This window comes from Mus caroli, chromosome 6 (assembly GCF_900094665.2).
Source record: "Mus caroli chromosome 6, CAROLI_EIJ_v1.1, whole genome shotgun sequence".
Taxonomy (NCBI): Eukaryota; Metazoa; Chordata; class Mammalia; order Rodentia; family Muridae; genus Mus; species Mus caroli.
The window spans coordinates 11,432,238-11,450,174 of NC_034575.1; the positions used below are offsets into that span (position 1 = coordinate 11,432,238).

Below are 17,937 nucleotides of genomic sequence, written 5' to 3' on the forward strand. Positions count from 1 at the left end.
GAAATGTGCTTTGTGACAGAATTGTTAATTTGTTGTGAAATCTCTGTGATACATGAAACTTTTTTGCATGTGCAGAAATTTCTTCTCCCTTCTACTGGAAATGTTAACGAGATTGGCTAACAACTTCTGTCTGAGTTGCATCTCCTTCATTTCTTTTGCCTCCGTATCTTGATATCATGGAATTTCTTGACTTCCCCCTAATGGTGCAGACTCCATTCTTTCTGCCAATGAGCTCAGTAATTGGAAATGCTTCAGCAGTGGAATTTGAGGATGATAAATGGTGTGTGTCCAGCAAGATGCCAGAGACTGACCTGACTGGGCCAGCAAGAGAGTGAAGAGAAGACAAAACTCATGGACACACACACAGTAGGGATCAGATGTACTGGGCTCTCTGATGGAGAAGCCTGCAGCATGCTGGAAGCTCATGTTTGTTTTACACAGTGGAACATGAAGGCAGTGTTTACAGTGTTCAGCTGAGTCATGGAGGGTTTACAGATACTGGTGAGTCAAAGAGGCAGATTTAGCTAATATCAGCAGAAGCAGTCTCTACAGGTTAGCTCTTTTTCAGGTTGTAAGGGAGGAGAGCATGGCCTATATTTTCTGCATGCACCATGATTATTCACTCTTGGACGAGAGGAAGGTTTTGCAATCTATCTGAGACTCACATGGTGTGGAATGTGCCAAGTCTCCAAGGGTCTTAGGCTTTGGTCCTTGACGTGGCTGACTCATGTCCAATGATACACATTTACTCAGGACCTTCACCCACTCCCTGCAGACTAGCTCACTATACCTTTGTTACTGGTTTGTACACTCACATACTCAGTTTTCAACTCATCTCCCAGACTATGAACTGCACGAAGGTTGGGTAATATGTTATCTTTCAAGATATGGACACCACCCAGTGAAATGAATAAATGTTTGTATACACCATATGTTTCTGTGTATATCATCTATAAGTTATTCTCCCATTCTTTGGATCTTTTACCATCAAATCTAGATGAGAAGATTGGTCATTTCAACCCCATCTTCTTATCTCTTTAACCTTACTTAGTTTCTCACATCTGCCACTGTTGTCACTCAGCTAAACTCTCCTTGGTGTCTATTTGAACTTGGCTAACTCTCCACTTCAGTGCCTGTATGAGCTCCTTTTCTGTTGCTAAGGTAAAACAACCCGACAAAACCATCTTAGGGAGACAAGGTTTACTGTGGAGACATGCAGTTCCTCGTGGCTTAGAAGACAAGGCCTCAGGAAGAGAAGGCACTGTGGCAGGAACAGGAAGTGGCCTGGTTACATTTTTTCTGTACTTAGGGAGCCCAGAGTGAATGGAAGGTGGAGCATGCTATGATACCTCAAGGCCTACCTACCCCAAGTGACCCATTTCTTCCACTGAGGCTTGACCTCATAACATTTCCACAACCTTTTCAAATAGCCCCATCAGCCTGGACCAGCTGTTCACATATGCAAGCACATGTGGGTAGTCTCAGTCTCTTTCTCTCCCTGAGTCTGTCTCTCCTCTCCTCTTCTTGTTCTTCCTCTCTCTGTCTCTGTCTTTTTCTGTCTCTTTCTATGTCTCTTTCTCTCTGACTCTCTCATATCCAGTGAATATATAAAGGATATAGGAAAAGTGCATCTCCTGAGGATAGCTCCTTGTCTGTTACATAAAATAGAATTATTCACTATGGCCCCCCAATCAATTAGGATTGAGATTGTTTATTGCTCCCCTTAATATGTAGCCTTACTTAGTCATTTCACAAAGCTTCCATAGCTTCTTTGATTTGACCCCCTCGCTTTTGAATTAAGTCCAGTTTTCCTCTGTTGACATTTAGATATCCACATTCTATCTTCATCAGAACTTCACAGCCTCACCTCCTGTCCTTCTGAAAGAGCTTCCTAGCCTGGAGCTGGGACCTTTGCCCAAGTGTCTGCTTTTGGAGTTTTCCCATGCTGTTCTTCTCCCTTTCTCCCATGTGACTTTTTGAAGTTCTTCTAATCTTTTAGAAACCATCCAACGCGCTCCCTTCTCTATAGTGTCTTTCTTGATCTCTGAATCCTGATGAGATTTTTTTTTCCTGGTCCTTTGAACTCCTTTAGTGCTCTGGACCTTTCATAGCATGCATTTTACCTTGTGTTATAGGTTGTGTGTTGTTTGACTTATGCTCCCAACAAGACCTTCCATTTCCTTACATGTTGTCTTTCCACCCGAGAACTCATAATCCTACACACCAACCTCTCATCCTAAACACGTGCCTCTCCGAGGAGGCACTGCACACTCTTTGACTTTTTCCTTCGCTTTCTATAGAGAGACCTCTGTATCTGTTTCCTAGATCCTCACTGCCCAGTTACTTCTCATTCAGCTGGGCTCTGCCTTTCATGTCCATCAATCATTTGTAGTCTCTTCTCTTTTGATACTTTTTCTGTCTCACCTGCCTCCTACCTGTATGGACTCACTCGCTCTCATCCTTGATGTAACCTTTCTACATTCCTCTGTTATGACAGATCACCTGCTGTGCTAAAACTTATTTACTGCTGTCTTGATAGGTTGTATTTTCTTGTGAGCATGTTTCCTTAATGATGAAAAGATAGTAGGTGCACAAATGTTAATGGGCCAACAATATGTGCAACAGTCAATAATGGTATATTATATATTTCCTTAACCTATGGCAGACTTGGAAGCAGTAAGAAAAACTTAAGTCATGTGTGGTGCTACACACCTATGATTCCAGTACTTGAGAGGTGCTGGTAGGAAAATCAGAAATTCATGGTCATCAGCTGCATGGAGAGTTCCAGGTCTATGTTCTATGAGATACTTGTTTCAGAAAAATCCTCAAACAAACAGCAACCCTCCCTGAAATACAGAAAGACAGGTAGCATTCACCAAATGATAATACGTTTCATCTTTTTCAGAAGCATGTAATGAGGACAATACTGAGAAAGATAAAAGGCCAGCTACCAGTGGCCATACCAGGTGTGGGCTGATGCGGGACCAGTCCATTTGGCCAAATCCTTCAGCTGGTGAACTTGTCAGAAGTAAGTATTTCTTAAACAAGAACTTCCGAGACACAGAGATATGACTATGAAAGCATACCTAGTTACCTTCCCAAGTAATTTTGCTACACATCTCTAAGTCTGAAAGTGTTTCTATTGATGCTATAACCATCAGAGCTAAAATTAGGATGTAAGTCACTATGAGCATTCATATCTTCTTTAGAATGGAACAACTGGCCTGTAAAAATTATACCCTATGTTAGATTTAATCAGCTCTTTTTTGAGTGAGGACCCATTGGAAATCAGATGTCGTCCTTAAATACCCGTTGTACACAATATCAGATCTAAAGGACAAAATGCTCTTGTGGTTGCTATTCTTTTGGTAATTGATACCTAACTTGTTTTTATATTGCTATTTGTGTCTTTTTGATGCTTCTCTTGCCCCTGAGGTGGCTTTATAGAGTATTTATAAAGCATTGGTGTAATTATTTCACTCTGAGAATAGTAGAAATTATTGTATCTTTCAGGGGATGTTCAAAATTCAATGTGAGGCTTTAGATGTGGAACTTATGTCTCTGAGTCTCTGAGTCTCTCTAGGTAGCTCAAATTACATTTGCCATTGAAAAGAATTTAGTACAGGGAAGAGTATATATGGCCATATTTGAAAAAGCATAGAAGGAAATCTTCTGAATTCTTGTTCATGGTTACTTTGTCTGCTAGAGTGCAGAGAGAATGCATTTCTCACATTCAAGTGTTGTACTATCTAATTTAATTTTCACTCGTCATTTCAGAGAATTTATAATATAGATTCCCTCTTGTGTTATATTCTTTTTCTTCAAAACTTTTGGCGTTACTTTCTTTTGAAGAATGCTCAGTTCCTGGCCCTCACTGAATACTAAGAAAACATCAACTTGGCAGAAAATTAGCAACAATAGTAAAAATACTGTCGAGATATTTATAGTTTTCCTTTCTAAAACGGCTCTCCAAGCATGTTCTCTTAACTTTAGGTTTGAGATACTTTTGTCTCAGAGAACGGAATAGGAAGGAAGGAAATGTAACATAGAAATTAGTGACAAACAGGATTTATATAGCCTTTTCCAAAGAATCAAAGAAACAGCATTTGAAGAAAAGTTGTCCCTCAATATATATTGATCCTCTTTTATTGAAATATCAACTCTAAAATTGGGAAAAACAAGAGGTTTGGTGAAATGCTGGCATATTTTGCATGTGATTTCCTAAAAACTAGACTTGGAGCTAAGGTATACAGGAGAGAATTTAAACTCCACTCACTGGGGGGGACACATGTAAGCCCCTCCCAATCTCTCTCTCTCTCTCTCTCTCTCTCCCTCTCTCTCTCTCTTACTCTCTGTAGAAGCAGAATTGTAAGAGTTTCATTTAATTAATTCATTTCTCCAGTTTTCTTTCCCAAGCCCATAGTAGAATAATGTAAATAAGATCACCTAAGGCAAAACTCCAAATACACTGTGGCACAAGGATTTGGAGATTTGGATTAATGTGTTACAAAGCTTTTTTGCTACTTGATGGCGCTCATCCTAGACACAGAATTCATCTTGCTAAAAGACAGGATTTAAAGTGAATTGTTCTTTCCATTGTCTTTACTGGTTAAGTGGACACGAATCAAAAATATTGCAGGGAACAGTTTCCTTACTGAGCTAATGATGCAATGTGTACCATGTGAGCATTTGGGAACAAGTGTTTAGGTCTCTACTAATGTTCCCAGAAAGAATATAGAGATAGGGAGGTCTATCACCTCCTATGGGAGTGCTGCGGTGACTATTGGCAGTTAAATAGACTTGTGAAAATAATAGCCACAGCCTGTAATAGCACTGGAAACCTGAGCTGGCAAGCATTTTCAAATACTTGTGAGTGAACATCTGACTCAGAATGAGGATTAAAAATTCCAAAGCCTCTTACTTCTGCTAGTTTCCCAGTCATGCTTTTGTAGATGAAGGCTATCTTGTTGGATGTATAAGAAACATTCGAAGTGGAAGAACTTAGAGCATACTAAATGTGACTCCATCACAGCCACATCAAGAAGTCTCCTCCTGTCATAGCAAAAGCCAGTCTATCTCTCTGAGTTAGGACTCCATGAAGCTGTCTGTCTGCCTTTGCTTCTTGAACTTTTCCAATAGCATCCTCAGTCATTTCTTTTTAAGTCAATGTCTGCTTCCCACATTAGGTGAGTTGGGTGTTTTCTTCTTGCTTTACTGTTCAGGGCCTTATGGAGGCTCAGCAGATCTTTTAATAACAATAGGCCTTGGAAAGGGAGCTGGTGGCTCAATTCTCCACAAGGCTGGAAGTGAACATAAGCCATGAGTCAGTTCTGGCTCGCTCCGGTTCCAGGAGCCCTGTGTGGCTCCCTGAGTGCCATGGAAGAACAGGACAGCTGGCTTCTACAGAATTGATGTGAGTGTTCCCACTGAGGCACTAGGTTGGCTGGCCGGATGGAGAGAGCATCAGAAAAAGAAAAGAAAAAGACGGCTGGGGTGTGGGAACAGTTTCAAACGCACAGCCCACTCTTTTTTCCAGTCCTGCATGGGATAGCTCAGCTGCATAAGTCAAAAGTGCAAAGGACAACTGTTGAATCTGACTGTGTTTTCTTTATCTGCTCTTGAGAGGAGTTTCTGTGGGCTGGTGACTCACTGGCTGTCTCCACTGACCAGGATGCCTGTTGCCTTCTCTATTGGACATTTAGGGGGTAATTTATAACGGACCGATATCTGGCAATGTGAAGTGGCTGTTTGCACTTTTCTTCACTGAGAATAAAACAGCCCTGGAAAATGAAGGGAGTGGCTGCTTTGGAAATTACATTCTAGTTAGAGGGTGTATTCTCAGGCTTCCTAGATGAGATCTAAGCAGAGAACTATTTCCAAATTATTCCATGAACTGACCTCTGTGGACCACCTGCTTATGGCTCACACCGAGTTGGCTCCTGTGCTGGGTGGATGTTTGACTTTTTCTCATTTCTGTAGTCCTTCTAGAAGAAACATGGCAGGTGGCCCACCAGGGATTGTGATTTGAAGGCTTGTATTTCAAATCTGTTGTCCCTGAGTTCCTAACTTATTAGAGGAAAAAAAAATCCTTTCTGGAAGTAATAAATAAAAGAAGAAATCCATATGGAATGAAACACTTTGAATAAATAGGCCACACAGAGTCTAGTGCAGGAATGTGCCGTGTGAATATCTTTCTTACAAAATTTAAATGCAAAAAAAAAAAAAAAAAAGACAGCTCGAGCTACTTATGTTTGTTATTTTTTTTTAAGTCTTAAATTAGCAAAGAATTAAAAGCACAATAGCCGTTTTCTGGGGAAATTTTAAAGTTGGAAAGCTTTCTTTCTATTTTATTATTTTTAAAAAGAGACACTTAAATGCTTAAGAACCATTCATATTCTGAGAAAATACTTTTGAGTATAATTTAATTTGGAGGGATTTATTTCAGATTCTAGAATTTATATAAATATTTTGTTTTCCCTGAGAGCATGGACTAAGACCTCGGTTTTTCTCCTTAGAGGAGGATATATGGTGTGCTGCATAATTTGAACCTATACTTTTTAGTAGTGCTTTGTTTTAATAAGCTCCAGTTTTCTGAGTTCATAAAATAGACATTGCAATGAAGTGACACCCTAGTTAATATTCATTTTTCTATTTAATCTGTAATACACGCAAATCCATAAAAAGTAATTGGCAACATAACATGTTTTAATTATAATTGAAAAGAAATGATCATGGGATGGTTTCTAAGATAGGAGAAGATGTTTCTATGTCTACATGCAGATGCATACATGCGTGTTCACATGCATGCTTGTGCATGTGCATTTACGTGTGAATGTACATTATGTACACACGTACCTCTATTGACAGGCAGATAGCATGTGTCAACAATGTTTTGGTTTAATTTAGGTCAAATTCTAATATCCTGGTTATTTCCTATGAAGCGCTTACATTTTTCTTTGTTCCTCTTCTTAAGTGCCTGAGGTCTCTATTGCAGAATTTTCTAGGTCTTTCCGAACATTCCTGTTACTTAACTTTATCCATGGACACTGCTTTGTATGTAAATGCCTCTAATTCTAAATGCCATTACTTAACTCCAGAAATTTTTCTCAGCTTCTCTTCTAAAATAAATTTCCCATTAAATTAAAACTGTTTGGTTCAGCTAATTCTCTCCTTTGTGATTTTTATAGAATTCCCAGGATCTGAAGCAAAGTTAGAATGCTCTACTTAAATGGTAATCCCCATTCTGTTTAACCCATTTATTCATTTTGAAGAGTTTTTAGCTCTCATAATAGTAAGCACTTAATTGGCAGGAGAATGCAAGCCGCTCTCTAATTCACACTTGCCCGCCCTTACCGAGCCACGGCTCCTTCCATTGCCACTCACCCTCCTACTTGAAGCCTTCCTCTTGGCATCCTCTGAATCTCCTCTCCATATCAACAGGCTCTGCTGTTAGCAACTCTATTATGTCTTTTCTGAGCCTCTGCCAGCTTAGAGCTGATCACCCTTAATGAACACCATTCCATCACTCCAGGGGATTCTGCCTGTGTGGAAAACACAGAAAGAAAGGCAGGTGCTCGGGCATACTGTCATATACTTAGAACATTTCTTATTTCGATGGGGGGGGGAGAGAGAGAGAGAGAGAGAGAGAGAGAGAGAGAGAGAGAGAGCATGAAGTGGTTTTGATTTAAGAGTTTTCCACAGCTCTCTTGTTTGAATGCTCATTTCAACAACTATTATTTGCTTTTCTTTGGAGTTCGGTTTATATGAAATTAAAAATTATACCCCATTGATGTAGCACCTTGAGAGGACTGGTAGATGTTGCCTATTAAAAATCATGCTTCTTATTAATTTCAGGCATTGCCTGACACTTCATGCTCATTCATGTCTCGGAGAAGTACTAGGAGCAAGTTGTTCTGACTTCTGAGCTCCTCAGTGGCCTTTCCTGCTCTAGGCAGCTATCAGGAAATTCTTTGTCTTCACTCTGCTGACCAAGTGTTTACACCCACTCGCACAGTTGCTCTGCTTATTGTCCCAGAGCACACCATGTGATCATCAGTTAGTACAAATCAAGCGAACAGCTTGGTTTCCAGTGGGGTGTGTGTAGTGGTGAGCCATTTTTGGATGTTCTTCTACATTTACCTCCTCTGTTAATTGTAACCATCTAGACCCCTATTCTAGAGCAGAGGTGAAGTTTCCTGACACAATTCTCTTTCATGGTAGATTGTTCCATGCTTACCCTGGGTTCTTTCCCTTAATTGGATGGAAATATTGTTCATCTTTTTTGTTGAACATCTTAATATTAGGTATGGGAAGGCCAGAGGAAATGAACTGCTAGGGAAAAGGTCCTGACTGAGTGATTACTTACTACTGGTGTTGAATAAGTTATCTAACATCAGTGAACTCCTATTTCTTAGTCCCCAAATGGAGCCTAATACCAGGAGGCTCATTGTGTCAGTTTGAGGATTCTACCAGGAACTTTGTGTTCCATTGCAGGAATGGATGGTACGTTAGTTCATCAGTGTGCATTAGTATTATCCTTGAGCTGAGCTATGAATTTTAAGATATTTTTCTTTTCATTATGGTGCATTGAGCCAGATGCTTGGAAGCACTACGATATATAGATTATGTTTTCTAAGACCTCCTGATATCATGGCCACAGGTTTGCTGCATTCAGTTGATTAAGAGCTTTAATGTGTTATAAAGTAGCAAGATGTTTATAAACCAATATACAGAACGTAAAAACATATTGTGTTGCACTTATGGGAATAGGTGATTGTATGCATGCCTCTTCATCTTTCTCCAAACCACATTTTTCTTTTCTTTTTCTAGATAAGGGTTCTCAACCTGTGGGGCAAACACTCCTCAGAGGTCAAACAATCCTTTCGCAGGGGTCTCCTGTCAGATATCCTGCATATCACACATTTGAATTATGAATCACAATAGTATCAAACTACAGTTATGAAGCAGCAATGGAATAATGTTATGGGTGGGGGTTGGTACAGCACGAGGAACTGTATTAAAGGGTTGCAGCGTTAGGAAGGTTGAGAACCCCTGCTTTAGATCAATTCCAGGTTAAGAACTCACGGTTGTTTCTGTGAAGACTGTGTGGCTGTAGGTTAAAGTTTCCTGGGTTATGCATGAGACAACAAATGTTGTTATTATTGCGCTTATGCCTCTGTTTTTGTTCTAATTTATTTGTATATGTTCGTCATCATATGCTAGGTCACTTGCCTTTTAATCTACATCATATATTTGTCTGCCACAGATTTTCAAGTTCTTCCTGGTTATCCTAAAGTCTTTTGGTCCTTCCTTGCCAGCTATGTCATTGAGCTGGGGGACAGGTAGGGGATAGGGCTTAGCACTGACCTGAGATTTAGCTTCTCATTTGTAAATTTTTCAGGCCTCTAAGAAGAACTGAGGCCTGGGAATTATCATAGAGATCATCTCAAAAAATGTTAACCTCTGAAGAAATGAATAGCATTTAATTATCAAGACCACAAGTGCTGTGGTCTAGATAATTTCAGTTCTCCAACCTCAAACTTCCTGCATCTGAAAATTCTGAGAACTTGTACAGATATTAATCATTTGTTTATAGACTGGTTTTATATGAAACTTTTGGGATTAGGACTTGACCTAAAACTTTGAAAGAGCACATTATGATGGTTTTGTTTACTACTGAGTTACGTTGGGGATCCAGTCATGATCTATGCAGGTGTAGCTTTTGCATGTGAAATTTATGATCTTGTGAGAGAGACAGTTTTTCCTGAGATGATTGCTTGTGTTAGCAATACCTTAGGGAAAAGTGCAGGGCTACTGTATGTTTACATGGGAGAAGTCCAAGTCCTGACATGGGAAGAGCATCAGAGAGAGCTTTGCAGAGGGAAGCCATGAGGAAGCCATGCCTGTGATTCTACCAAAATGGTTTAGATAACTAAAACAGGGTGTGTGTGTGTGTGTGTGTGTGTGTGTGTGTGTGTGTGTGTGGTGGTACAAGTCAAAAGCACAGCACATTTTTGGTTCTAGAATTAAAAGAGGGAAGAGTTGACTGGAGTCCCAGTTTTGCATATACTGGGATATAACGTGTGGGATTTAGCGGAAGAGAGTGATGGCAGGGAAAGACTTCCTTAGGTGAAGACTGATGGTGTTGGAGTTTTGACCTGATAAGGTTTATGCTATTTTAATCTGAACTTATTTTTGGAAGACTGTTTTTGTAATGCTTTGGGAAGTAAATAGAAATGAAAAGGACTGAATTCCATAAATTGTGATAAGACTGTTGAGTTAATTGAGATAAGAAAGGAAGGTGTTTTGTCAAGATTAGGTCACAGAGGATTGCAGGAAGGAAGAAACAGGAAGTGGGTTTTGCTCTTAGATCTTTCAATAGGGTCTCACTCTAGGCAAGACTAGCCAGGCTAGACTCGTGGCAACCCTCCTGCCTCAGCCTCTGGAGCTCAGATGTGAACCATTTGGTATTATTCACGAGGTTCATTATTTGGTAAGGTGAAGGCAGGCAGATGAAATAAGTGCTGGGAACAAGGCCAAGGATTTTGGTTCGAATAAATGTTAATTGTTATGCAAGGACAATGGGGCCCAGCATTTAAGGTCCTGTCATCAGAGGGTTTAAAATGATGAGCTGTGGGTATAGGGGAGAGAAGACATGAAGAGGTTTATAACCAAAAGAACAAAAAAACAAATACTCCAGAAAAGTTTCTGTTGTTTCAGAGTCAAGGTAAAGGACTAGTTGTGATTGCTCGATAGGAAATGTGGAAAGAGAAGCTCAAATATAATAACAGAAAATAAGGATTTACAATATGTAAGTGGAACCATTTTAGGTGAGATCAGGGCTAAGGGTGGTCATGGGGATGAACAACTGAAATGGTTCATGTCAAACTCAGAGGGATAACTTCAACAAAAGCTTTGGAGGTTTTTGAAAAAGTCCCCTGTTGCCTAGCAGGGTAGCAGAGAGATGCAGGTGTTTCTTCCTGTTAACAGACCTAGTGGGGGAGAAAGCTGGGGCCTTAGCTGCCTGTATGCTACACCTGGGTTCTCTGAGGAACTGTCCTGCAGTAGTGCCCATACTCAATAGATTATACAGCTGTTTCTCTTTGTGTGCTTGTATGTGCTTGTGTGCAGATAGGACAGTAGTAGCTTGATATCACCACACTAAGCCGCTGAAAAGGTGGGAAATGATGCAGGCCATTTGAAGCTGCTGCCCTTGATTATTATAGGACTCTAAGAGGTTTTTTCATCTAGTACAGTAAACACACAACATTTGAATGAAAAAATACATATGTCATGATGAGTATTCCCTTCGTGATATAGATGTGTATAGCTATCTGTATCCTGTATATATAGCATTACATATATATTTTCTTACTACAAGGTATGTGGCTACTTATTTACAGTAGTTCTACTGGAGAGTTTGGTGAAATTGAGTGTAGACATATAGGTGAAAGGTATCCACCTAATATTGTGTGTACCTAGTCTGCATTTCTGATCACTTTCTTAAGTGAGTTATTTTATTATATTAAATGTAATTTGATAATATTAAAACAAAACAAAACAAAACAAACAAACAAAATAACCCAAGTGCTCCTACATAGCAAAAATAAAAGAGTAGAGACAGAGTCCACCCAAGCATACATAGGGCAAGCTTCAGGTTATAGCCAGGCTAGGAAAGTTTAACTTTTTTTCTTCAGGTTCTGAAAACAGCAGAAACCACCACACAATTTGGGGGATGGACGATAGTAGAAATGGAGAGGGATGAAGGGAGAAAGAGACAGACAGAGAGAGACACAAAGAAAGAGATAGACAGAGAGACAGAGACAAAGACACAAGAGACACAGAAAGAAAGACAGAGTGAGACACACACAGAGGAGGGAGAGAGAAATTTTTATTCCAAAACCACTATGAATTTTAAGCAAACAGAGAAAGCATTAAACTCAGTGCTGGGCTATTTTAAGAACTGGGCTCTCTGTAGCTATCTATACAGGTTACATGTCAGTAAAGCAGGGTGTAGATGGAGAGGTAGTCATGAAGTAGCAGGGATTTAGTTTTGCTAAGCATGAAGCACTACTGTATCTTAATTTTATAAGTTACTTCTCTCTGCATTCTTGCAATGCATGGTGAATGGGGTTTTCTGGATTTCGGCAAATCTGTTGATCTCTTAGTTAACACCACTGAGTAGCTGATATAGCTGAGGAAGAAGGAACTATGAGAATCTCTGCACAGGGAAGCGTCTCCATCTACACCAACCACAGCCTATAGGAGGGTGAGACTTGCTTTCAGCTCAGTCCATGGCTTGAAACGGAGGATGAGGGTGTACACGGTGAGAGAGGTTGTGGAAACCCCTTTTAACCCCTTTCAGAAGCTCTGTTCCCTTCTCGACACAGCAGAGGGAAGAATCAATGCTATAACTTCTCCCGTTTCTTTCAACTAGTCCTCAGGAATCAGCAGCAAATCACTGCTACACAGTTCTCCATTAAGAGCCGAACTCTTCCCAAGTTTCTTGGTTTCAGCAGCAAGATACACAAAAACCAGGGGAAATCGCTCTAAAGCTCTCCAATGATGCTATTAGAGGGTGAAAATTGCATTAAGTGAAACAGAGACAGGAGCGGATACAGAATGTGTTCTGCCTTGGAACATTATTTAATTAAATACATTTGCCATGGCTCTTGAGAACTTGTGAGAACTTGGCCTGGAAAATTTAAGAAATAGAGATTCCCACCATCTGAAATTGTTATGAATAATTGATTCAGCCAGAAAATGGCAGTTCGTCTCATCTCTGGATGCTGCCTGCCATTCCTTGTCCCCTTTCCCACTTTGCAGATTGTCCTGTCACTATTCCTTTGACATTACAAAGCTACTGTCCCAGCCACAGAGAGTGACAAGAGCAACAAGTCCCATTTCTTTTATGAAGTCAAACATTTCTAAATCTAATAATTTACCATTGGGAACAAAGCTAAATCCATTTTCCTATAAATTCAAATTTTAAATACTTGAAGTAAGGTGGCTGATGTTTGTGTTGACAATTTCTTTTAAAGATCAATAATATACTTATATTGACATAACTGACATTCTAAATAACTTTAGATAACTTAGTTAATTTTTAAATGACTTAAATTTCTACGCTAATGATCCAATGAAATAAAACACGTATAACTATTAAAATATCCGTTTAAAAGATACCTTGAATAATACTGCCTTTTCTCTAAGTTCCAAACTTGTTTAAAGTTACTAGAGACTTATTGAGTAAAATCTTATTGTTTGAATGCTTTTGAATGTTAAATTGGTGGTGCGTCTCAGTCCTGAATTCTTAGTGTTTGAGATTCCCGGGTGACAATGGAAAGGAGAGAGCAGATGCTTAGTGAATCAAAGTGTGCGTTCTGTGACTGTGACCCTTTACCCAGCATGCATACCTCTGGCTTAACCCGAAGGGGACATCTGAACTCTGACTAGAATCCTGACTTGTGAGTCATGGCTCCGCAGTGTTTGGTTAACCCAGGGCTTCTTTTAACATCATCAATTGACATAGCTCTTCCCTTTGAAGAGCTGACTTCGTTTCTGCTATTTTGCAAATATGGAAAAAAAAAAAAAACCTTTGTCTTTATTTGCACCAAAATCTGTTCTGCTTAAGATTTTCAAATCCAGAATTCACTTTCCTGTTTTTCCACAACTTGGCCTTAGAAGTAAATATGGCTTCCAGGGCTGTAGATGATAGAGGAAGAAAATGATATAGGTACCATTCAAGAGTCTTCTGTACTTGATGGTTACACTCCAGTAGACTAATTTTCTTCTTTATCCTTTCTGTAGTATTTGATGGAACACAACTTCTGATGACATTTCCTCCCTATTCATATCTAGTTCCACTGTCTGCCTCTGTAGTGAGCCTGGGTTTCTCTTCTCTGAGACATACCATTCCTTCTAAGGTTGTGTCAACGTTGTTGTCTTCCCAGATACCCACATTTGCGACACTCAATGCTCTTTCCTTTTTAGCCAGTGCAACGATTTGTGATTTTGGTCAAGTCCGTGCCTACAGTCACCTAGCTTGATGACATAGACATAAGCCCAATTCCAGGACCCCAGGAAACTTTCAGGCAATGAACCTGGGTGATTGAATCTGGGACTAACATCAGGCCTGCTTTTGATCTCACCACTTCCTTTCATGAACCCGTTCATGCTCTTCCTCCTTTGTCCTTCAGGGCAGGCCTTCCTTTGTGCTTCTTCTATTTGTCCAGCCAACGGCAAGAACAGTACCTTTGCTCTCATCAGGACAGGGCCAGCCTGCCTCCCTCAGAACAAACTTACTGTTTTTGAGGTTGCAGTCCACTTGTGTGTGACCTGCTCATCCACTGTGGGGCTGAAGTCTCCTCAAGGCAAAGTTGGCATCTCAAAGAATTTTGGGGCACCCTTTGTACACATAGAACAGGCAGGACCATTCTCAGGTTGTTTCATCTATTCTGTGTTCATTGTTGGATAAAGGGAAGTTTTAATCAGAGGGGAGGGATTTTGTGATGTCTTGGGTGCTCTAGTGCTTATTTATTTATTTATTTATTTATTTATTTATTTTCTCTAACATGTAAGTATTTCAAGCCCAAATTGATGAAAATGCCTGTTGCTTCACTATCATTAACCATGAGGCCATAGCCTATCTTACTGTTGAGTTGTGGGAAAAAGTTAGAATAATTGCAATATCCTATATGCCTTCCATATTTCATATTTTTCTGTAATAAATTCAAGACAATTTCTGGTTTTAATATAAGTGTGACATCTTAGAAAAGTAACTGCTTTGGTTTTCATAACTTTGAGCTTGGTATCATTCCAAGGGAGAGATAAGGACCTTGGCATATGCCATTCTTTTTTAAAACACCATTTCTTTTTCAATAAGAAGAAATCTAAAAGACTGAAGTTGAAGACGTGGGTGGGGCAGGGACAAGATGCTGTGGTCACATCCCTCTGTGGGGAGCAATGGGTCCCACTCTTCATGTTAGCTTAACAAACAGTTTTCCAGGTCCCGCCCAAACCAATTAACTTGGAATCTTGTGGGAGTGGAACTTAGCCATCCTTGAGTTCCCTGGATAATTTCAGTCTGCAGAGAAACCAGTAAGGTTTGCACTTGAACATACTGCCCCAGAACAGATGCATTTGTAGAATAATCTGAGCATTAGTTATCAGCTAAACATTTGCCTTAAAGGAAAAGAAAACGAAAAAAAAAAAGCAGTTTCTTATGATTAATAAAACCACTAAAACCCCATCTGTGTGACTAGCAGAGCAGGTACCAGCTTCTTCTTTTTTTAATCCCATAGTCCTTTGGGGAAATTGTTTTCTCAAACATTGTTCAGATGTGTTTCTTACTTTTAGTTTCACTATGCATGGCTTGTCAGTCTCATTATATTAAAACAGAACTATTTAATTTGCACATGTAGCCTTGTTACATGGCAGAATGAAAGGACTTCAGAGTCTTTTAGATGTAATCTTAAGGAATTATTTGATTGTCTTAGTATTCTTGATACCTTAAATAAAAATCAAAGTTTATCTTATATATGAGTGAAGTTCTAAAGACGAAAATCATGTTATCTTATTTTATGAAGAATTACACACACCTGCCTCTTTCATCTTCCTTTGATACTGTGTCTTGAATTGGAGTAAGCTTTCTCTTTCAGTTAAAAACGCCTAGAATAAGCAGTCTCTAATCAAGTGTTTGTAGATAACTTGGAAAGAATATCTTAACTATTACATCTAGAGCTTGTTCTTGGAGGAAAGTGAGGTCTTCTGTAATAGAGATACGGTTTACCGAAGAGCCATATTAATAAGAGGAAAAAAATCAGCTTTTTGAATAATATATGAATCCATATGGTATCAGTGGTATCAAGGCATTTGGGACAATACATAATTAGTTTCAATTCCCTTTGAGGGGGAGATGTGGATGTTAAAATAAATTGCTGATGAAGCACATACTTTGGAGAACAGTGTATTTCAAAACTTTATGCAATATCAGCTATTTCTTTCAATGGTATGGAAATACAGAGGAAGTCTGAGAAGATTTATTAGGTGCGATTTTAAACCATTCTTATGATATAAAGGCTCATAGTTTGCTTATTTAAGACAGAAAGTAAAACAAGAATGATAGCCAGTGCTTCGAGCCTCGTGAAGAACACAACTTCAATACACTGGCGCCTTTGTTTGTAGTCAATGAACTCATAACAACCACGTGTTTGTATGTGAGCTATCGCATGACAATATGTAACACTACATAGGACTTGAGTACTTAAATTACAATGAGTTTTTCTTTGCTAATGAGCAACTCTGAAAAGTCAGCATTCATAGAATAAGAAATTGTGGAATCATGAAATAAACAATGGGTAAGAAAGAAGAATAGAGGTTGTAATGTGCAGGATGTCTTAGGTGAAAGAGAAAGTAGAGTCTCCCTGCAAGGAACTGATTGGTTGCACAGATTTCGTATACTAAACTAGAATTTGCTTGTCTGGTAGATTTTCCAGTCATCCTTATGTGGAATATGAGCATTGCACCTTCATCATGGAAGATGAGGCTACAGTATGTATAATGCACAGTACTACATGTATGCAGTTTTCTGCTTGTTCCTTCTTTTAAAAGAAACTCACAAAGAAAATATCATACTTCCTCACATTGGCTGCAACTTTTATTCTATGCATTTAAAGCAGCATCCTTAATAACTGACAAAACTTAAAATGACTTAAAGGCACCTTAGTGTAAAATGATTTATGGTATAAGCATGACATAGTCATATCATAGTCATAATACATAATAAATACTACCTAGCAAAAAAAAATACGTAATATATAGCACAGTGTCACAAATGCTCACATTTCTGCACTCTCTATAGAAATAATAAAAATCCACAAAAATGAAATCTATACTTCTTGATGTTCTTTTTAGACAGGGTCTCAGTATGTAGCCCTAGCTGCCCTGGAATTTCCTATTTAGATCAGGCTGGCTTTGAGCTCATAGAGATCAGACTGTCTCTGATTCCTAAGTGGTGGGATTAAAGGTCTGTGTCACCACATTAAGCCTTAGTGCTTTGAGGGTTTTTTTTGTTGTTGTTGTTGTTTTGTTTTTTGTTTTTTGTTTTGTTTTGTTTTAATTTTTCGAGACAGGGTTTCTCTGTATAGCCCTGTCTGTCCTGGAACTCACTTTTTAGACCAGGCTGGCCTCGAACTCAGAAATCTGTCTGCCTCTGCCTCCAGAGTGCTGGGATTAAAGGCATGCACCACCACCGCCTGGCTGCTTTGAGTTTTTGAAGTATATATCCTGCAGGTGGTGTGGTGATCATCATGATTTTAAATAATGCAACCTTTCTTCTTGAACAGTGAAGCCCATGACATTGCTCTACCCACCACCCTTCCATTCACATTTTGCACAGACTTGCTTGTTTTGATAAGCCTTGAGTTCATTGCAGTTGTATGAAACAGGGGCATAGTATACCACTGCTTGGGAAGAGGACTCTAATTTAGCCTGTTTTCCTCATGTTATCTACTATGTTAAGGTAACAACATTTGAATTGTACAGTTCCCAGGGTATTTATTTAATGTGCAATGACCATGTGGGAGTGCTCATTTTCTGCAGGTTTTTTTTTTTTTTAAACTAAAACAAGGGCTAACCACACCATTTTGAGCCTAAACACCCAAGCTCTCAGAGTCAGAATCTAGAGCTCTGGTAGGACTGGGAGGGAACAATTACAGCCTGGTCAGTAATAATGACAGATTTTAGTGTCCAAAACATTAAATTACAGTGAATTGAAAAATGGGCAGTTTGTAGTTTTCGAATAGCACTTCTCAGCGTTGGAGGCATCCTTTATGGATGGACTTTCTTCTTCTTCTTCTTCTTCTTCTTCTTCTTCTTCTTCTTCTTCTTCTTCTTCTTCTTCTTCTTCTTCTTCTTCTTCTTCTTCTTCTTCTTCTT

General features: G+C 39.2%; 1 protein-coding gene across 1 annotated transcript in view; it reads left to right on the forward strand.

Annotated features, from left to right (window-relative positions):
• The window catches only part of Mdfic (MyoD family inhibitor domain containing), an 82,205-nt gene that overhangs the window by 17,848 nt on the left and 46,420 nt on the right, over positions 1-17,937 (forward strand). Inside the window, exon 3 of the mRNA XM_021164706.2 lies at positions 2,906-3,028. Coding sequence (XP_021020365.1) covers positions 2,906-3,028 — 123 coding nt within the window. The remainder of the gene's footprint in view (positions 1-2,905; positions 3,029-17,937) is intronic.